The sequence below is a fragment of the Dermacentor albipictus genome, chromosome 5 (genome assembly GCF_038994185.2).
Source record: "Dermacentor albipictus isolate Rhodes 1998 colony chromosome 5, USDA_Dalb.pri_finalv2, whole genome shotgun sequence".
Lineage (NCBI taxonomy): Eukaryota > Metazoa > Arthropoda > Arachnida > Ixodida > Ixodidae > Dermacentor > Dermacentor albipictus.
Genome location: NC_091825.1, coordinates 62,355,721 through 62,378,202, shown reverse-complemented (window position 1 = coordinate 62,378,202; position 22,482 = coordinate 62,355,721). Strand labels below are relative to the sequence as shown.

The following is a 22,482-nucleotide window of genomic DNA, read 5'->3' as shown; positions in this document are numbered from 1 at the left end:
CATGAAACAGCAAGCGTAACCGAGATATCTTCGCTGCAAGAAATATACGAGATCAAGCGCATCAAATGTATCACGCGAACCGTCTTCCAGAAGGTGTGGCTATTCGCTTACATTGGAGACCATCGTCGAAGATTTCCGCACTTTTTTTTCTCATATGACCTTTTGCCGGAGCGACGGGTGTAAGAGGCAAATGTCAAGGTGCATTTGCATGTTCTGTGACATGATGTGCCATTTATCAAAAAAGCGCAATGCAGCTGCTGCTTTTGAGAACATCAACAAGCGTCAGCTATTGCTTTGGCGGTGGACGCATTTGCCGCGATAGCTGTAGCTTCGCACAACCCTCGACGTTCTCAAAAAGCAACTATTCGCAATGCAAAGAACGTGGTTTTCGTGCTCTATGGCCTTCGAACTACGTGCAGGTAACTCCAATGTCAGCATGCATACACGTCGAATGAAAGAGCTACAGCCCGACACCAAGTGCTACCTTATGCAGTGTTCCCTAACCCAACAGCAAGTTGGCCGAAACGGGTCAGATTAGCAGCACGCGAACATGAATGTTGGCTCATACGATGCGCATGTCTCAACGCCATGGGCTTGGCTTGTTTGATGGCACAAGAACAGTGTTCGAGCCGTGCTCACAGGTTCCGCAAAATTTTGGTGCCACTTTTATAGGAGTGTGAGGTTTCTTTTCCCTGAAGTGTTTTTTTGCCAAGGCAGGTTTCCCTGTGCGCTGGCACTCGTATGGCAAAAGACTGGCATTGCCTCGGCATTGCCATGAACAGCGCTTCTCATATTTAACCTATCTTTAGATATATATTTGAGTATTGCGAGAAATCATGCTAGTTTGTGTCCGTTCTCTTTATGATGCGCTGATTACAACTACCAACCACGAAGAACACCCCAGGCAATGACGCAAGGGGTTGGTGTGCCTTTTCGCGTCGTTCGTTGTACTCGGTGGATTACACAAGGAATGAGAAGCACACTTGCTAGAAAGTGCCCAAATTAACTTATCGGCCCTTTTAGAGGAAGGACTCACTTCAATACGTAGTTGCTTGTGGTTTTATACATACGATAATGGAATTGGATAAAAGAGATTGGGTACAAGCATTGGAAGCCAGCCAATCAGGTCGCTTATGAGCAAACAGAAGAAACTTAGTGCCTTTGCGTTCTAGTGTAAAAAGTGGTTCGCTAGCAAAGTAGACACACCATGTATGGACATAAATTTTATGATATCGGTCTCTTGCTGCATCGTCATTACAACCGTTTACTTTTACCTGACGGTGCTCGTCTAAGTTTGTCTCAAGTGGCTCGAACTTCATACCGGCGCAAGCATTACGGCTCTTCCTCTCGGAGAGCATGCTGCGCGAAAGTCTTTGCTCACGCGAGGTCCAAAGTAACACCCGAAGTGGGGGGTGGGGGGTGGGGAGTGTGGCACAGTACAACACAGTGACCTGTACACATCATGAAGCATCCTTCCGTAGGCTTTGGTTCTAGCGAATGGCTAAAACCAGCACGATGACCGGTGTTTGGAGAGAGAACGAAACTTGCACATCGCCAGTCGGCTGAAGGTCGAAGGAAAACGGATTCGCGTCGAGGGCCAGGGAGCACGCAGTCCCCATAACGAGGGCAGCGCCTTCGAACACTCGGCATATCGCTTCCACGACGGGTGCCTTCAGCTCTTCTTCCTGGAAGAAGAGCACTATGACGTCGTTGATGTTGTCGATGCTCGCCCTAACGTTGTCCAGGTGCTGCCACATCTGCAGCACTGTGGACCATCCGGCGTACTTGAGGCAAGCAGCCTTGACGTTCTCCCCGAATGACATGGCGCCCCAGTACGCCGGCGCAGGGGAGAAGCTTTGCGCAGTGCCTGGGTAAACGCGTAGACGCGGGGTCCACAGGATGCAAACGCCCACGTCGAACAGGCTCGGCTGCCGCCTGAACATCACCCCTCTGTTAAAGGCGTTGGTAATGTACAGGGCGAACCGCGCTGGCATCCCCGTGTTTCGATGTCGGTACACGTCCTTGAAGGGAATAAATATATCGAAGTTAGGGAGACAGCTTGGGCTACAGTGAAGTTGTTTCCTCGTGCAGTTTATATCTTAGGTAACGATCCATATCATTGATGTTAAACAAGGCTAATTTCAAATTACCCGTTTTTCATCGCTGCGTGTGTCTAGTCGTGTCCATCCTGTGTACTTCACGCCCACCCGCAGTCATCAATAACCAAGAAGCCCAACTGCCTACACTTTAAAATTGAGTTTTATCAAAGCAAGGAAGTCATTGCCAGTCTGCCGAATGAAGTCGCCTGCCAGCCAAGTGCTTGTCACCATAAAGTCGCTACGGCGATAAAACACACATGCTAGAATTGTTGTAGGGATAACACTGGTACGTGATTCTTCAGCTACATGAGAACATGCAAACATGAGATTAACATTTGTAGTGCGTGTGAAAATTGTTAGTTTTGTAACCACGGATACACTGAGAATAGCAAGAATGACCACGACTTCTCTTGCTAGAAAAACATATAAATGCATAGGAATAACCTTAGTTCAAATAAATTAGTAAATGCACAATGATCTTCATGGTAACTGGGGCACGTATGCTAACATGATAGAAAACTTTCGGAAAATAAGAAAACATGCGGATAAATAGAAGATGTATTAGCGTGTACGATGTAAGGAGAACAAAATGAAGAAACCATAGCACTCACAGGAACCATGACAGTTCAACAGTCAAACTCAATTCCAGAGAACTTTCATTTCACCGGTGCTCTGGAAACACTGCTGATAGTGATCCTGATAACTGACCATTTATGATACCGTCCTTCTTGATTAGTGGTAGCGTTAAATAGCTACCAAGCTTGTGTTTCCATATATGTAGTTACCAGCTATATTTGCACTTACCTTATACAGCTATTTAGTGACCATATCGTAATCTACCACTCTGCCTGCCTCTGCTTTACTGCGTAATGTTAGCTAGTATTGCGTCGATCTCTTCTCTACTTTTATTTTCACTGATATTCTAAACCTTTCCAGCTAATCTCCCTCATTGAATGCTTGGATCATCTTTGTACTTCAGCGCTTCTCGAATGGAGACGTTCTCAGTAGCTCTGGCCGGGTGAATATCTTGCCTTATTCCATCAGAATGTGCTTAGTAACCTTTAAATTTTTTTGTACAGTAGGCACTTTGTTGGTGAATATATGCTTTTGTATATGCCCCCAATAGCTAGCTCGGGCCTTGCGAGATCAAATCACAGCCTTTAGTGTTATTGTAGGCATTTCCGTTAATTTTTGCATGCCATCATAGAAAGGAAAAGTTTGACATCCACTCGAATCTTACTATTTCTTAGGTTTTTATTGTAAAGCTTCTTAGACTTTTCTGTTTCGTGATTTTCAACAAATTAACTGGCCCTGTTTGACGTCCTTACCTATCCCTTGATTTTGTCCTTGATTTTGCAGGCTTGCTACAGAAACATGAGTTTCTCGCTTGAAACTGTAGAAAAAAGATTTTACTCATGCCGCCATTCAGGTATTGCACAAATGTCACGGAAAGATCATATTTTAAAAGAATACACATGCTGCTCTAACTTACGTGCATGGTTGCTCAAGAAAAACGATTGAAATTTGCCTTTGTCACCACCTCTCGCAGTAAGTGATGCTTCAAATATGGCGGCTATGTCACACCCATTGTGTGCAGTACCGCAAAACGTGGCCTTCGAGATCACCTGCCAATCATTGTTCGTGGGTACATCCAAAGGACGCTGACAAAGACAAACTTGACATTTTTTTTATTTTTAAACGCACGGCAAGCAGCGTTGGCAGTTGCTAAATCGCACGATTGAAACAATAAAATGCGACGACCTTGCTCGTGTTTCGATCGGCCAGTGGCGCGGCAATTTTGCGTGCATTTTCGGGCTTCTTTCACGCTCCGAAAAACACTTTCGTGTACTGAGGAACAGAAAGCTGTATCGGGAGTTTTTCATGTCGCTCTACCATTTTCTCATTGACACTATTCATCTAACTGTAATATTTGAAACAATCGTTATTATTTAGAATAATTATCCAATTAGGAGGAAGGAAAATATAAATTGACTATCTCCAAACGGCGACAAGCAGCACGGCAAAGTAGAGTGCTAGCCGGAGTTAACGGCTCTGTCACGTGGTCAGATTACCAAACAAAATATTTAAGCTCCTTGCAAAGAAGTTTAAGCAGTGTTTCTAGCGCACGTGGTGCCTGTTTTGTGAACTACGTTCGCTCTGCAAATTCCCCGCGTTCTTTGGTCATTCTATCGCCTAAGGATCATGCATTGCATAACATATGCCATGTGTTAGGAACCGCACTTTAAGCAGCATAATTACTATGTGGCTGCCCTGCCCTGTAGAAAGCACGGTGGAAGATGGTTGTTGAGACGTCAGCCTGTTTCTCAGGTTGCGACCACCGGACAGCGGAATGTCGTGTGCAATATACTAACCGCACAACCAAGGAAATGTTGCATGTGCCTCTTGCGCCAATCTTTGCGCCTATATAGGCTCGAGATGTATACGGTACCAGTGGCACCCACGACAAATATGGAAGAGAGAATAGTCTAGAGGAATTTGAAATCCCGCAAGTAACGCCAGGCCGGATGAAGGCCGGACCCCGGCCGAAACGTCAACAAACCGCTTCATACGCGCGTCTACTTAACTGTGAATATTTACCCGGACCCAGAGCTGCTTTTTTTCTGATATATATATATATATATATATATATATATATATATATATATATATATATATATATATATATATATATAGTAATCACATTAAATAGTACATGTATTGCTGTGGTTTTTATTGCAAATGATGTCCGCCGCAGCATAAAGCTAACAAGTAGAGACGTTATTTGGGTTACTTTTGTGGAATCCCTTTTTAAAGATGTGTTCGATTCAAATAAGAACTCACTTTATATGTAAGAATGAAACTGATACTCTGCTGCTTATCCTAAGGTGAACACTCCGTTTGCCAGAGCAATGTCGCCCTCTTTTACGGGTGTGGTTCGTGACTAGGCTTGTGTGCGGGTGAATGTGCCAGTGGTATTATTTCTGGGCATAATTACGCAAAGCGCACCTCGCCGCCGCAGATGGGAATGGTGCGTTTCAGCTGGTCAAAGAGAGCGGCCGTGGCAGCGGGCATTCCGCACGCGGCGTACGGTGACCACTCGCACTCGAACGTCGCACCGGGTGACCCGTAGAAGACCAGCACGCAGACGCTGGCATCCCGCCGTTCCTTGATTCCACACCGCTGAGCGGTGACCGGACACTGCACGTCCATCTGAACTACGCTGACGCCCTTGGGGAAGCAAGAGGCGATGCTTGACAAATCTGCGCAGAGAGTCGTCGCGACATTCATAAGACAATCACTGTAAAAAAAAAGAATGGGCAGTATTCGCAGACGATGTCGATGAGGAAAATCAGTTCAATAACAAGATAACGCACAGAGGAAGAGAATACAAAGACAAGCGCAAGGAAGCGCTTGTCCTTGTTCCTTTGTCTACTCTGTTCTTTGTTCGCGTTACACAAGCTGCGCCTTCTTACGGCGCTGCCGTGAAGTCCGCGCATACCCAGTTGAGCACACACACTGACCGAAGATGACGGCGAAACCGTTCATTGAAGAGTGTCACGTGCGTTGTGGCTCGTTACCAGTGACACATTCCCAGGGTTAGATGCCCCAGCGACACATACGCAGTGGCATATACCTGAGTTGGCGTCAAAGAACTTCATTGAATTGCGGTGCAATTTTTATGGCGCATAACTAGTGGCCCACTCAATGGCCCACATTTTATATTGCACTACTTTCGGGATCGGCCCTCAATTTTGTTTGGATACAAGAATTGCTAGACAGCCGGAAAGAAAAATTACGACAGAACCCATCTCACAACGACCGTCGACGGTAGTGCGATTAGAATGCTAGCAATGTAGGGACGCACCGTATTGCTCAAGTCACGTTCATTTAGAACCTACGCGTATGATGGCCATTACAAGACATTCCTTACTTCAGCTATATATGCACCCATCTCCACTATAAATCGGCATCGTCGTGGCACTTCTTTGGCAAAGTAGCCAATGAGCAGACGGTGTGATGGCGACTGACGACAATGCAGTGCCAAGGATGGTGGGACGAAGACGGGATGCCGTCGATGGAACGGCAAAAGTGATAGACGACGAAGGCACAACGACAAGATGGCGACTCTGAGACGACAACGATGTTATAACGAGGACAGTATGACGATGCCAGCATGAAGACAATGGAATGACTGCAACTGGATGACAAAGCAGGAATGAGAACAATGGCAAAACCACGACGAAATGACGATAACAATGCGAGAACCGGTGCATGAGATCAACTGTGTAACGATGACAGAATGACGACGATGGCTAACAATGGCGGCATAAAGAAAATTACACGATGACAGTATCGTTACAATAGAATGACGATAGTGACGACGACCGGTTGTGGCCAATGGTATGATGACAACTGTGCGACGACGCCGGTGTAACGGCAACGGCATAACGGCAGTCGGTTGATTAAGATCAAGTGAGGACAATAAAATGGACATGACAGCATCGCAGCGAAGGTGTGACAATGAATGCGTGACGAAGACTGTATGACGACGACGTGTTGACATGTATGGCGACACGACGGTGGCATAACGGGAGCCGCATGACGGAGCTGAGCGACGACGATGGAACTATCAAAATCGCAGTACGATGACGTTATGACAACAAATGCATGTTGGCTGTATGGTGACGATGATACAGCGCGAATCCAATGTGAAAGCTGGAAATACAACGATGGAATGATTACGACAGCCGCACAACCATGAACACATACTTAGTGGCTCAAGCTATTACACAACGTAGGCCACTGTGTCAGCGTAGACGGCGGGACGACGGCGGCATGACGAGAATGAAATGACCAAGCTGCACCGACGTTGATCTAGTGACTACGGTGGCACCTCTACAACGTGCGCATACCTAGGGGTCCCCGCTATTAGAGAATTTACCTGTATGTCATTTGGTTGACGCAGTAGGCGCGACAATGACGACGGAATGAAGCGAATGAGGTCGAGAAGCTGCAATTATGGCGATGGAATGAAACTATGGCATAATCATTATGATCACATATCCAGTCACCTTAGCTGGAAGACAAGTTCTGCTAATGTGGAGGCGTAAGAAGACAGACAGACAGACAGACAGACAGACAGACAGACAGACAGACAGACAGACAGACAGACAGACAGACAGACAGACAGACAGACAGACAGACAGACAGACAGACAGACAGACAGACAGACAGACAGACAGACAGACAGACAGACAGACAGACAGACAGACAGACAGACAGACAGACAGACAGACAGACAGACAGACAGACAGACAGACAGACAGACAGACAGACAGACAGACAGACAGACAGACAGACAGACAGACAGACAGACAGACAGACAGACAGACAGACAGACAGACAGACAGACAGACAGACAGACAGACAGACAGACAGACAGACAGACAGACAGACAGACAGACAGACAGACAGACAGGCAGACAGACAGACAGACAGACAGACAGACAGACAGACAGACAGACAGACAGACAGACAGACAGACAGACAGACAGACAGACAGACAGACAGACAGACAGACAGACAGACAGACAGACAGACAGACAGACAGACAGACAGACAGACAGACAGACAGACAGACAGACAGACAGACAGACAGACAGACAGACAGACAGACAGACAGACAGACAGACAGACAGACAGACAGACAGACAGACAGACAGACAGACAGACAGACAGACAGACAGACAGACAGACAGACAGACAGACAGACAGACAGACAGACAGACAGACAGACAGACAGACAGACAGACAGACAGACAGACAGACAGACAGACAGACAGACAGACAGACAGACAGACAGACAGACAGACAGACAGACAGACAGACAGACAGACAGACAGACAGACAGACAGACAGACAGACAGACAGACAGACAGACAGACAGACAGACAGACAGACAGACAGACAGACAGACAGACAGACAGACAGACAGACAGACAGACAGACAGACAGACAGACAGACAGACAGACAGACAGACAGACAGACAGACAGACAGACAGACAGACAGACAGACAGACAGACAGACAGACAGACAGACAGACAGACAGACAGACAGACAGACAGACAGACAGACAGACAGACAGACAGACAGACAGACAGACAGACAGACAGACAGACAGACAGACAGACAGACAGACAGACAGACAGACAGACAGACAGACAGACAGACAGACAGACAGACAGACAGACAGACAGACAGACAGACAGACAGACAGACAGACAGACAGACAGACAGACAGACAGACAGACAGACAGACAGACAGACAGACAGACAGACAGACAGACAGACAGACAGACAGACAGACAGACAGACAGACAGACAGACAGACAGACAGACAGACAGACAGACAGACAGACAGACAGACAGACAGACAGACAGACAGACAGACAGACAGACAGACAGACAGACAGACAGACAGACAGACAGACAGACAGACAGACAGACAGACAGACAGACAGACAGACAGACAGACAGACAGACAGACAGACAGACAGACAGACAGACAGACAGACAGACAGACAGACAGACAGACAGACAGACAGACAGACAGACAGACAGACAGACAGACAGACAGACAGACAGACAGACAGACAGACAGACAGACAGACAGACAGACAGACAGACAGACAGACAGATAGATAGATAGATAGATAGATAGATAGATAGATAGATAGATAGATAGATAGATAGATAGATAGATAGATAGATAGATAGATAGATAGATAGATAGATAGATAGATAGATAGATAGATAGATAGAAAGTAGGCAAAGTAGGCAACAAATGCTAATGACATTAAAGGTTGTTTAGCAATGCAAAGAATGTTATTCGCACTTAAAGTATTGATTAACAAATGCTGTTGTTGAAAAGGGCTGGTCCTATGCCTATGGTGCAGCACTATGACAATATGGGTATATGGTAATGGCTGGAAAGGTGGGAGGGGTAAGCAAGCAGATGACGATGGTCAGTCAGCTGCATATATTCATATGGCTCACAGTCCAAACATCACGTTAATATTCGTCAGCGAAGCCCACATAATCGAGTAGTACATGACACACTTGTCGAGCCCACACGCCCGCTGGTCAGATCCAGGTCTCGTAGGCTGGGATCGTCGTCCTGCTTTAGGGCATCTGCGGCGCCTCTCTCTATAAGCTCGAGCACCTCTCTCTACAAGCTCTACATCCCCAAAAAGGATGTTTGGCCACGGGATGGCATTGCGTGTGGAAGTCGAGGCACTTACGGTAGAACTGCATGGGAGTATGGTTATCTTCATTGTTGGTGCCTTTTTTCCCCCTTGGGCATACATGATATCGATATATCAATGGAACCAGAGGTTAGGCCACTGCTTGATTGCAGGTGATGGTAAATTCTATCCTGCCTTTGGTAATCACAATGACTGCATGCACCCGCCATGGTTGCTCAGTGGCTATGGTGTTGGGCTGCTGAGCACGAGGTCGCGGGATCGAATCCCGGCCATGGCGGCCGTATTTCGATGGGGGCGAAATGCGAAAACTCCCGTGTACATAGATTTAAGTGCACGTTAAAGAACCCCTGGTGGCCGAAATTTCCGTAGTCCTCCACTACGGCGTGCCTCATAATCAGAAAATGGTTTTGGCACGTAAAACCCCATAATTTATTTATTTTATTGACTGTATGAGGTGAAAACTATAAGGACTATCGGAGTCAACCCTTAATGTCACTGTTCACAATGGTAGCTATTTCCATATACGGCTTGTACGATATAATTTTATGATTATTCGTTTACGATTACATCGTTCATTACGCCAGACTCAAATTCAGGCTGGGAAGCACTTTGTGCTGCATTGGGTGATAATAATAATAATAATAATAATATTTGGGGTTTTACGTGCCAAAACCACTTTCTGATTATGAGGCACGCCGTAGTGGAGGACTCCGGAAATTTTGACCACCTGGGGTTCTTTAACGTGCACCTAAATCTAAGCAAACGGGTGTTTTCGCATTTCGCCCCCATCGAAATGCGGCCGCCGTGGCCGGGATTCGATCCCGCGACCTCGTGCTCAGCAGTCCAACACCATAGCCACTGAGCAACCACGGCATTGGGTGATAGTGAGAGTGCATATCGCTACTGTGAGACCTCTCATCCAATCACGCAAAAGATGTTTTTTTTTGTCACTTATGACGGCGTACGAAAGGTGGCAATATTACGCAAGAGTTGAAGAAAGTAACAACCGTAGTGCAACGGAAAGTCATTCTTCTAAATGCAATTTCTTGTTGTTGAGCATTACAAAAATATTCTGGTAAGTTACAGCTAAAGATGGATGGATGATGGATGAATAACTTTCTTGAGGTCTGTCGGTGCGCGCGATTGGCGCGCAGCGGGCCACTCCCACGTCGGGACAGAGAGGCCCTGCCCCTCCGCCGCGTCGCGGCTCCGATGATGAGTTTATTATGCCAAAAAGAGGTGAGGCGTGCAGACAGGCCACAAGAGATAGACAGCCCAGAGCTGGGCTTCAAGGTCCAAGCTGCATAGAACTCGGTCCCACTCTTCCTTGGTGGGCCCGCACCCCAGTGCCAGGAGGCAAACACATAGCATGTGAGCAAGGCTAGCTTTATCTTTACAAAAGCGACACACATTGTGAGGGCGCGCGTCCGGAAAGATTTTGTGCAGGAAGGCTGGGAACGGGTAGGTGCCCGTCTGAAGCCGCCTGTACGTGACTTCTTCTTTATTGAGTGCTTTGGGAAGTACCGGCATGGTTCTCTTGACTAAATTATAGTGCTGGGTGAGGTTGTTGTATGTGACGAGGGGGTTGCGTACAGATTAAATTGTAAAATTCGTATTCCTTAGCTGTTTATGAATGTAGGGCAGATACGCACTGTAATCTTGGAACTACTATGTGGCTATGCGTAAGCTTGAAGAATGCATAGGATTCAAATTTCTTCCATGTATTTATGACTAAGCCTTCGTGCACGTGTTCAGTTGCTGCCTAACTATGGATAGTAAAGCTATCCAGAGAAACTCCGCGACAATGAGCACGACTAACTGTGGACAACTATTCCGGTGCTTTAGTCATTGTGCTCTATATAGTTTTGGGTGTTCAGTAACAAGTATCTCGAAAACTTGTGGTGCCACAGTCGTACGCACCAACCGTACATAGCTGCGCCGCTCTCTAGCCAAACAGTGTTCATTCACATGCGCATACGGCTCATCGTTCCGAGTCCCAACACTGATTATAGTCCAGATGAGACATCTGAGGTACTTTCCCCTGCATCTTGATCCATTTTTTGAGCAGCTGTCTTTTCAGCACCATAAGACAGATCTTCGCATACGTTTGATCGCATTAAAAATTTGAAGGAATCCTCTTCATACAGCACTACATTAGTTCGGTGAGATTGAAAAGTTGTTTTACTAGACCAAACAAAAATTTGTTGATCCGACGCACTGGGGCAATCATTGCAAACGAAGCTTTCTGGCTGATTACATTGATTGGCAATAATTAGCGGCGATGTTGGCAGTGAATGTGTAAATTGTTCAATATTTAGTCCAATACGAGAGTAGTGAGTTGATGTTAAACGTTACCTTGCTTGCATCACTGCTGTTTGTCTGCGCAGTCCACAAAATACAGGGTGTGACGCGTTTGCTTGAGGCGTTGTTGATCGCCATTGTTCACAATGTCTGACAGTTAAGCATTATCATTGCCTCACTTGAGAAATCGCACCGTGGCAGAAATGGTAAACCTTAACTCAATTATGAGGCTGTGCGTAATTAAATTAATTATGATAATTGCATGTACTCATTGTATACATGCATTCGCAGTCTGCACCCTATTTCACTGGGAGCAAAGACACTCCTGTTCCGCGCATCGCTTCTTTCGGGCCTGGATGTCCTCGACGTTAAGTGCACGGTTGATAACCACTTTTCTGGCCCGAGTTTACATGCTTCTTCTGCATGGATGGAAGGATAGATGGATGTTATGAGCGTCCCCTTTGGAACGGGGTGGTGGGTTGCGCCACCAAGCTCTTGCTATTATACTGCCTAATGTCCTACCTAGGCTAAACAATGAAAAAAAGAAAAAAAACGCTATGAACTACCACGCCCAAATTTTCTGAACCCCTATTGCAAACTGTGCTTTTGTACTTCTCCGTCTTTTGTCGTTTCCCTACTTTTCTTCGACCAATCCTCCAATCGCCTCTTACTAATGCCTATTGCGGACATGCTTGCTTTACCACTGCTCCCGCTGAACCCAAGGGCTTCAAGGAGGCCAGTTCTGCCTAAATCGACCACCGGGTAGACGTCTTCACATTCTAATAAAACATGCTCCGTCGTTTCCCTAGCTATACCGCAGCAAGCACATGCTTCTTCTTGCTTCTTATATCTCGCTTTATAGGTGCGTTTTCTAAGGCATCCCGATCTCGCTTCGAAAAGTAATGAGCTTCCCTTTGAGTTATCATAAATGGTTTTTTTTTCCTGATTTTGTTTTTTCCTCTCAAGTAGTTACTCATGGTTGTTTTCTTTTTCATTGCCGCCACCCATGAGATTATTGCAGCCTCTCTGACTTTCTGCTTGACCTTCTTTGTTGCTGTGTTGCCCACCTTGCAGGCCGCATACTTGCTGCATACGGGACCAGCGAGCGCCATCTCGTGGAGATGAAAAAAAAAAAAACCAGTAGCACACGTGGCAATACCATGACCGCGCCCGGAATTTCCAGAGGAGAGGCAAAGAAAGCTTCGATTTAAAAACGTCTGGGCGTTTGCCAACAAGTGACATTTGCCTACAAGACTTGATCTAACGTCACTTGCAATTCAGATTATCTCCTTTAAGCTCAAGAGCATGATAAAGAGTATTAGTAACAATTATGCTAAATTCCTTGAGCGAAGACTAAAACATACACAATATTTCCCGCGTGAAACAAGACTCACTTACAATCCAAAGGCGAAGAAAATTTCTTTAATTTCTCCAGTTAACCAATCATTCAATCACGCTTTTACTTGACGAGATGTCATTCCGCCAAACTCTAAACTTCATCAGTTGAGCGATTACTACTTGAAAACTGGCACTAAGATCATTCGGTCAGCTATTAACTTTTATCGAGAGCAAGACCTGGCGTCTTAATGGGGCATCTTTCGATAGATTTTTTAAGTGGAGTAAAATTTCTCGTCTTTTGTGAACTGGCAGCTGTGTAATGGCAGCCATAAGAAGTAACACGAACGAGCTAAAATGTCTTGTTTTATTGTACATCTGCGGAGCACATTAAATTTTTAATCTTCTGGTAGAACCTCATTATAGTGATTTTCTATACTGCAGTAATGCTACACCAAAGACAGGCGCTAGTATTAGTACACACTTTTGACGGATCAAGGCTGCTGCCATTCTTGCCACTTTATACATTATCGCAATTTTTTTGGTAAAATTTCAGCTATTCCATTTTCTTTTCTCCGGCCATTTGCCTCACAATATTTTGGCTACACGTGAGACAGAGTTGACTATTCTTTATTATTATTATTATTATTATTATTATTATTGATTACTATCAGGCGGTTACCTAAAAACAAACATTCTCATCAAAGTCACTACATTGCCATCTAAATTGAAGCCACATTATGAAATTACAAGGCGATGGAGACGCATATACGTCGATATTTTAACTCATAGTGACATAAGCTGTCTGCTCGGGTGAAGCCTCCAAAACCCACGACGACCAGATACCAGCTGAGTCATGATCTTGGCTTAAGATTGCTTGATAAGCGAATCGGTCCATCTCGAATGAGCGAAACTCGCTTAACTATGGTTCCAAGGAATAGTTATTAAACAACGGTTCCTCATATTTTACTGTAAACAGTTGGGTCATGCTCCCGAAGAACTTACCATAGTGCCTTTCTGAGCAGAGGATTATGGCAAAGGATGGATGCTTTGAAGCTTTCTCGGCGACCGCAAGACGCGAGTGGAGTTCTTCCAGAAATTTGCTGCGGGTGAATGGATCATCTAATCTGTCCTGCACATAAGAAGTAAAAATGTAAAAAAAAACATCAGTGATGGATTCTTCCAAACACTACAACGCGGATGTGTTAGGATACATAAATAATACAACGATTTGTGGGCAGACAAACTGGTGGGGCAAAAGGAATAAAGCGAAAAATTGAATTAGTTTACAAAGATGAAATGATCATTTGAGACCTTAATTTCGTACATTTCGTGGTACTGAGTTGGTTCTAAGAAAAGAAAGTGAAGGTCAAACATCTGAGCACGCCTAGAAACACACCCTGCTGGAAAATTATATGTGCCACGTACCACAAACTTGATTGTTCCTAAGTAAATGCAAATGATCATAGAGTTATGCTATTGCACATATATGATATTGCAAAGGGCCAGGACGCACCAGAGAGAACGACAAGGCCTGGTGGTCTTGTCAGGTGAGCCCTGCGTTAGCAGCCGTACTCAGTTTGGCTCAGCGCCATTACAAGATGAGTGAACACCAAATATAGATAGGCTAATTCTTTGCTTTACTCATGCAGGTTTGAATTCTCCAGTTTAATCATTTTTATTGTTCAATTTGCGCTGAAACTACAGTACCAATGTGTTGTTGTCAAGTTGCATATTTCGACGTATCTTTTCGCGCTCGGGCCACTGTGGCTTAAAAAAAGCCATACAGCGAATATATATATGACTCGTATCCTGGAATTCTGGCGACTTTAAAGTCGACAGAAGGCCATTCCACAAACTGAAGAGAAAACTGCCCATCTTGATTGGAACTACGCATGCAAAGCACACCCTACTATTCGTTTCAATAAATAAAAGCGCAGAACAAGTGTCACAATCGTATGATGGATGATAAGGTGCGTTCGAAAAATGCAAAGCACAGTGTTTGCTTCATGTGTTTTCCGGTAAAAATTACATTTGCATAAGCGGCAGTTGCCGGGAAGCAGCAACTCTAGCGTACGAAGCACGGAGTGATGTCACTACACTTTCATACGTAAAATAGGAACTCGGCTAGCAACTGATTTCATTTGTGTTCTGATAGCGCCATGAGAAGGCCACGCGAAGTTGGGACTCTCGAAGAGCAGCGTGAACACGATGAGTGGCGAAAATTATCGATATCGTTTCAAAGGAACAAAGTTTTGGTACAATTTACTTAATTGTCTTACTATCGATAATTTCATGTAGTGTATTGCTCAATCGTTCAAGTCTACGTCAAATTGATCCATCGTGTCATGTGATACCACAGCTTCACTGGCTGACAGCCTTCACAGCGTGAATTGAAGCCGAATTTTTTAACCTTTACTTATCGGTCGTTAAACATGCACTTTCCGTTTGCTACTTGGTTCCTTTCTGTTTCTTGCAATCATGGTTGATTGTTTTTGGTACTCTACACCTCAGTATCTAACCCATTTGCTGTCTTTTCTGTATAGTCGAATTTGATGACATTGCCATGCTTATCTTTTCATTATATTCATCTCGCTCTTTCTTAAGGCAATTAAGTTTTCTTTTGAACTATTTCGTGCTGCAACGATATATTACTGCCACATGATCTTTCCCACAACGTAATTTCAAATATCATTTACTTTGTGCTTGTTTATCAACCTTGAATGCCAGCCATTATTGAACGATTTCCGCAGCAGGACAGTTTTACGGCGCAATTTTTTAGTCAAGAGGAGCACTATAAAAGTGTCCTCAACGTGCTCTCTCCGCAGCAGCTGCGTTCCAATGGCAGAACAGGAGCAGTTCGGTGACGCCGAGTGCAGTCGAGAGCAGTTAGCACTGCTGCCGCACGAAAAGCGGAGGACGAAGGAAGGCACGGGACGCAAATGCGTCATATCCTTTTATTTTGGTTGTGTTTCCGTCGTTTCGGTTCAGTATGCAGCTGCAATGGCAGCTGAAAATCGAAGTTCGTGCGATTACCACCGCGGGAAGTTAAACATTCTTGTCACGTGATATGCCTTCGCCCTCGTGCCTGATCTCGGAGCGCGTGATACGTTTCAATGGGGAATCATCGAGTCGCTTTTTCGTTGCGCTACTGCTCTGCTCACCCTGCTCTTTGTCTCCGCTCCTGTCCTGCAAATACAGTGCACCATTAGTTAGAGACTCGCTTTTTGTTCTCCGTGAACTCTTCAGGTCAGACAAACGTGCGAGAATTCTTACCGCTAAAAACAGCCTAACTCGGCAGCTTCATAATTGGAAGCATTTTAATTTGCCTTTAACTACTCTTGTTCCTACGCATTGTGAAAGACGAAAATTATTTCGAACTAATCGACTCTCTGCTCGACCCCTCTGAGTCTAACTCTTTTACGAGGAGCAGCGTGTATTTTTTTTTTCCAGTACATCAAATTTTCTAGGCCCCGACTGGAACCGCCCCCGCATGACTTTCGCAATAAAACCCAATTTTATTGTTCGCCAGGGAAAGTTGCCTCGCATACATACTCTAGCCCTGTGACCTCGAGCAAGTTTAATTGCCCCAGTTTATGACGTTTGGCTATACCCCTTCCTCAAGACAGGGTAAGAAGTTATCCATGACCCAATAAAGTTATAGCCATTTCCATGGTACAAATTGGTCAAATGAACAATTGGCGCTCTTACCTTCTGGTTCGTTATCAAGAAAGAAAGAAATACGAAGTTGGTTTTTGTGGGGGATAGACGAATATCGTGTGAAGTTGTTCGCTGAAGAGGATGACAGTAAACACCTTCCTACGCATGCCCGTTAACTCTATAAAGTTTAGCACCACTTGATTAAAGCTTCGCTTCACGTAGAATTCGATTTGTTCACGGTATTCAAGCACACTTGAATGAATGAATGAATGAATGAATGAATGAATGAATGAATGAATGAATGAATGAATGAACGAATGAACGAACGAACGAACGAACGAACGAACGAACGAACGAACGAATGAATGAATGAATGAATGAATGAATGAATGAATGAATGAATGAATGAATGTGTGTGTGTAGGATGAGCATCATCTTCTAGTGGCAGTGCGGTATGAAAAAAAAAATACAGCAGAACCCATCCAACGATGAATGTCGCCGTTAATTCTATTATCACTGCAGCAATTCAGCGACAGGCTGTTTTACCAACGCTGAACTGAATATGCAGCCGAACTCCTCTCCCAAGCTTCACGAGAAAGGAGCACACGCAGCACACGCTGCACAATCTAAGGACCACGCACGACCGCCGCACTTAGGCTGCGAGCGGCGTACGAGCCGGGCGTCGAGCCCGTTCTGTACAAGGCGTCCCCAGGCTGCCGCTGCTGATACTGAGCGTGACGTGTGTGCCCAGAACAGTGCTGAACAGGGCCTGAGTGTTGGATCCCTCTGAGCATCGGAATAATTTAAAGGATCATTTTCGCCACTGCGGAGCAGCTCACAAACAGCAGCATATACCTAGTTAACCATCATCATCACCAGCAACGGCAGCCTATTTTATGTCCACTGCAGGACGAAGGCTTCTCCCTGCGCGATCTACAATTAACCCTGTCCTGCGCCAACTGATTCCAACTAGCGCCCGCAAATTTCCTAATTTCGTCGCACCAACTAGTCTTCGTCCTTGACTGCGCTTCCCTGCACTTGGTACCCATTCTGTAAACATAATGGTCCAATCTAACCTGCGCATTACATAACCAGCCAAGCGCCATTTTTTTTCTCTTAATGTCAGTAAGAGTATCGGCCATACACGTTTGCTCTCTGATGCAAGTCGCTATCTTTCTGTCTCTTAACGTTATGCCTAGCACTCTTCGTTCATCGTCGTTGCGCGGTCCTTAAAGGGCCTTTGAAATGGGTCGGGCAAATTTTGTAGACGCGCAACGTACAGCTAAAGTTAATCATTCGCACCAGAATTTGTGTGAAACGTCTCATATTAAAAGAGCTACGGGTCATTACAAGTTACCCTCCTCCATAGTCATGCATTTTCTCCTCAACTCGTTCGCCGAGTGATCGGGGCTAAGATCCGTCTCCACTGCCTCTACGTCATGATGGCACGTCGTGTCGTCAACTTCCGGTTCGCTAGGAGCGAGCAGCCGAAGCCTCTCCAAACTCTCCGCCAGCTGCTTGCAGTCGACCCCATGCGAGAGCTATCGAAGCAGCGTGCGTTGCGAGCATTTTGTGTAGGCGTACGTGAGCTGCCTAATCGGTCTCCACGGTCGAGCCACCCGTTGGCGCAGAGCTCAACCAGCCAAACAAAGAGCTAATATTGCTCTAACCAAATGTAAAACATTTTAAACATTCACAAAAACAACGTGTCAACGATTACACTCCTGCGAAAAATTTATTCCAGCAGCAAAGAAGAACAGATTTTGTTACTCCTACTGTGTGTGGTTGAGCTCTGTGCCACCAGGTGGCTGCACCGTGCAGACCATTCACATTTGCGCCTCTGCTCATCCCGTGAAACGACACGCAAGGGGACACAGCCAGGCCCAGTCCCCTTGCGCTTGCGTTTACCCTAATACCGGCCTTGCGAAACGCTATTGTGTTAGTAATCTTCCGGTGTAAAGTGACGGACGCAAACGTGCAAATCATGGCGCCGATCAGATAGAGGCAGTCCGATGCGCTGCAGCCAGTTCGCTCGTCTGCTGAGTAACAGAGGGACACGATGTCCCAGCTTGACATATCGCCAGTCGCTATGCCAGTCGCTATGTTTGCAGTCCATAACGCAACAAAGTCGAATCATAGCGCTCGCAAAAAGACCGAGACTGACTTTGACCGCGGAGCTCTCGTCAAAATGGAGCACGTTGTTATACAAGCAGACGACGCTTGCTATGTGCAGGAAGTGCGTATGTGTAGTGATAAATTGTTGTTCTGCATTACCTTTCTGTTAGTTTCTTTTTATAGAAACAAATTAACATTCCAACTATTACGAACATCATTTGTTCACCATAAAGGTGGAAAAATTTTGATATCACGCCATGGCAGCCAATCGGATAGCCCGCCAACATGACATCAATTGGGTGATTTAGGTCATATAGGTAGGGGCGGCTGAAAATGCTGCCGAGCAGTGTGCTGCGATCTGCAGCGATATACATTCTTAAAACCTATGATAAATTACACGCTTTACGCGGGGGAAATTAGATGCATCGAATAACGATCAAAAGGACCTACTCTAACGGCTCAGTACGTTTGTAGAAAATAGACAAAATCGTGTTAGGGTCTGTTCAAGAGGAAGCTTAAGCTCGGGCCCAACTCCGACGCGGCCTATTCAAATACGTGTAAAAGGCAGAAAAGCTTTTCTGAGATAACCCCTGGACCAATCTTAATGAAATTTGTTGCATTTGAGAGAGAAAGTTAAATTCTAACGACTGCTGGAAGTGGAATTTGGATGTAAGGCATGAATTTTGTGAAACAGATTTTCAGAAATTCGAAAGCTTGAAAAAAAAAAATAGACGCACGAAGTTTATAAGTTATTAGCTCTGCATCGAAAACAGATATCGCGGTTTTGTAAACGGCATCGGTTAAATCATTCAAACGGACAAATTAGATGAGTTGAATTATATATTACGTGAATGCGGTACGTTGTGTACAAGCATCTTGCAAAAGCTGTATTTCCCCATTAGTCATTTTTTTTGGATTCATGTGTACCATATCAATTTTCTCCGCTTTAGATGTATTATCATATGCCATTCACATAATTGTGATGTCAGCTTTCGTTGCTGATTTAAAGTTGTAAACTTTACAGTGTTGTTTTCTGAAAACGTTTTGTTTTTGCCAATTTTAAATAAAAAATTGACAATCTAAATCTAAAATTCGAAACCTACAGTCACTAGATTTAGCTTTTTCTTTTAAATGCAACAAACCTTGTTAAATTTGGTACAGTGGTTACCAATAAAAATGAATTTTACTTTTGTATGTATTTAGATAGGAGAAGCCGAGCTAGAGCTGCCTCTTGTTCTCAAGCTTCTTTGTCAGTCTCCAAGTTTCTGCCCCATATGTCAGCACCGGTAAAATGCACTGATTGTACACCTTCCTTTTCAATGATAATGGTAAGCTTCCAGTCAGGAACTGACAATGTTTGCCATATGTGATCCAACCCAATTTTATTCTTCTATGAACTTAGTTAACCAAGCTGGCGTTAAAGAGGTTCATTGAAGTGCGGTACAAACGCAGTGTCACATATACTGTGCCTTATCACCAGTGACCCAGGTCAGCCTCAAAGAGCTTATTCTATGTGCCGCATTTCAGCTTTGTTGAAGAGCGGCCCATAGCTATGCAGCACCACATACTCAGTAATTCAAGTTGGTCCAAAGGTTGGATTCGAAGCCTGTTCCCTCAGCACATCAGTCGGATGCGCTATCGGTGGGACCATGAAATACCCGTGACCCAGGTTGGCGGTAAAACAGTTACAAACATATAAGGTCACAGTCCGAAAAATGCTTCAGGTACCCAAAGAGTGCTAATCGCATTAAAAACAACGAAAGGAGCCAATAGCTGCAGCCCAGTGTCGGAAGCATGCTTATATGCGGGTGCGGATGTTTCGTTTAGGAACCTGTGGTTAACTTATAGGACTGTATATATGTTTTGCGGTGTTAACATGCGTTAATGTTTGTAACCTCACCCGTGCACCTCTGTGAAACCCTGAGTGGTTGACTTGGTAGGACTTTCCTAAGCATTCGTCATTATGGACTACTACTCCAATCAACGCCATCAATATGTCGAGCAACAATGCCTCAAAGTTGTCATTGTGTCCTTAGAGCTGTGTTGGGGACACTGTCATTATCCTGAGTTTTAGAAAGCGCCTTTCACAGCTGTCTCTGCTATGAATCAGGCGAATGCTCATGCCGCTTGAACCTGAGTGCGCGTGCGTGGGCCACCCCATTGCAGTATACAAAAGCGCACAAGGTTAGTTACCACTAATGATTTTCTAGCATTATCATTCCAAATCTTCCTCGAAATCAACGAAGACCCCGCTCTTTTTTCTGCCAATATCCCGCAAGTGACACTTAAGTAACTCATACCTTGACGATTTCAAACTGTTACACATACACACTGATATTCTCTGCAGATGCCCACCTGAACGACCTGTTTCTCAAGTGTCACCGGTTAAAAGCATGCAAGAAAGGCGGTGCGGTACATCACCTGCAGTAGCGCGAAGAACCGAAGCCTCTGTGCCAGCAGCGGCAGGGCGGCCTCTTCCCAGAGCGCGTTGGACCGCGCGCAGTTGAAGAGGTCGTCGACGTGCAGGCCCTCGAGCACGTCCCGAGCCACCATCCCGCAGAGCTGCAACTGCAGCTGCTCGGCCGCGTCCCCCATCCCGGCGTGTAGCGGATGCAGAGCCCAGATTTTAGTGGTACATACCCCGTCTGGGAGATCGGCCAATACCGGCCCGTTTTTTTCTCCAAGAGTGGCTCATACCCACTGTGGGGGGAGTGCCCAAGAAGCGGATGTGGTATCGAAAATGATTACGCAATCTTAGACAGAAGCACTATTGAGAAATCCTGAACAGCTGAAAAGAATGAAGTCAGATAGAAATTGAAGAGTCTCGCAAATTAATCTATCTGATTCAATTATATACATCACAACAGTTGCACCAACAAGAGGCTGCCGCATATAGGATATCAAGAACCGTTACATTGAATCCAGCACCATGAAATTGTCCTTCTCAGGTGTATTGTCTCAATTACGAAAAACGGCAACATGACTCATCCTCACCACAGTACGTGCACGAGGGTGAGGTTGCCAGACTAGATTGATGCAGGCAATGCTTTAATATAGTATTCGTCATCAGACGGGGTTGACCGACACGAAGGTATCCACACCTATAACGATCATCATCATTATCAGCCTGGTTACGCCCACTGCAGGGCAAAGGCCTCTCCCATACTTCTCCAACAACCCCGGTCATGCACTAATTGTGGCCATGCCGTCCCTGCAAACTTCTTAATCTCATCCGCCCACCTAACTTTCTGCCGCCCCCTGCTACGCTTCCCTTCCCTTGGGATCCAGTCCGTAACCCTTAATGACCATCGGTTATCCTCCCTCCTCATTACATGCCCTGCCCATGCCCATTTCTTTTTCTTGATTTCAACTAAGATGTCATTAACTCGCGTTTGTTCCCTCACCCAATCTGCTCTTTTCTTATCCCTTAACGTTACACCTATCATTCTTTTTACCATAGCTCGTTGCGTCGTCATCAATTTGAGTAGAACCCTTTTCGTAAGCCTCCAGGTTTCTGCTCCGTAGGTGAGTACTGGTAAGACGCAGCTATTATACACTTTCCTCTTGAGGGATAATGGCAACCTGCTGTTCATGATCTGAGAATGCCTGCCAAACGCACCCCAGCCCATGCTTATTCTTCTGAATATTTCTGTCTCGTGATCCGGATCTGCCGTCACTACCTGCCCTGAGTAGATGTATTCCCTT

At 45.4% G+C, this 22,482-nt stretch overlaps 1 protein-coding gene across 1 annotated transcript; it reads right to left on the bottom strand.

Moving 5' to 3' along the window:
• Positions 1 to 1,041: 1,041 nt before the first annotated feature.
• On the bottom strand, positions 1,042 to 21,465 carry LOC139059889 (uncharacterized). Its single transcript, XM_070538421.1, has 4 exons — positions 21,199 to 21,465; positions 14,008 to 14,134; positions 5,106 to 5,359; positions 1,042 to 2,021 (listed from the first exon to the last, which is right to left on the bottom strand). Exons 1-4 carry the CDS (start codon positions 21,370 to 21,372, stop codon positions 1,491 to 1,493), a joined length of 1,086 nt encoding a protein of 361 aa, XP_070394522.1. The 5' UTR covers positions 21,373 to 21,465; the 3' UTR covers positions 1,042 to 1,490.
• Positions 21,466 to 22,482: the final 1,017 nt, after the last annotated feature.

Coding starts and splice junctions, on each gene's coding strand:
- LOC139059889 (XM_070538421.1), bottom strand. CDS start 21,372: ATGGGGGACGCGGCCGAGCAGCTGCAGTTGCAGCTCTGCGGGATGGTG. Junction 14,135..21,198: donor GGTTCTTCGCGCTACTGCAG/GTGATGTACCGC, acceptor TCTTATGTGCAG/GACAGATTAGATGATCCATT. Junction 5,360..14,007: donor CTGCTCAGAAAGGCACTATG/GTAAGTTCTTCG, acceptor CTCTCTGCGCAG/ATTTGTCAAGCATCGCCTCT.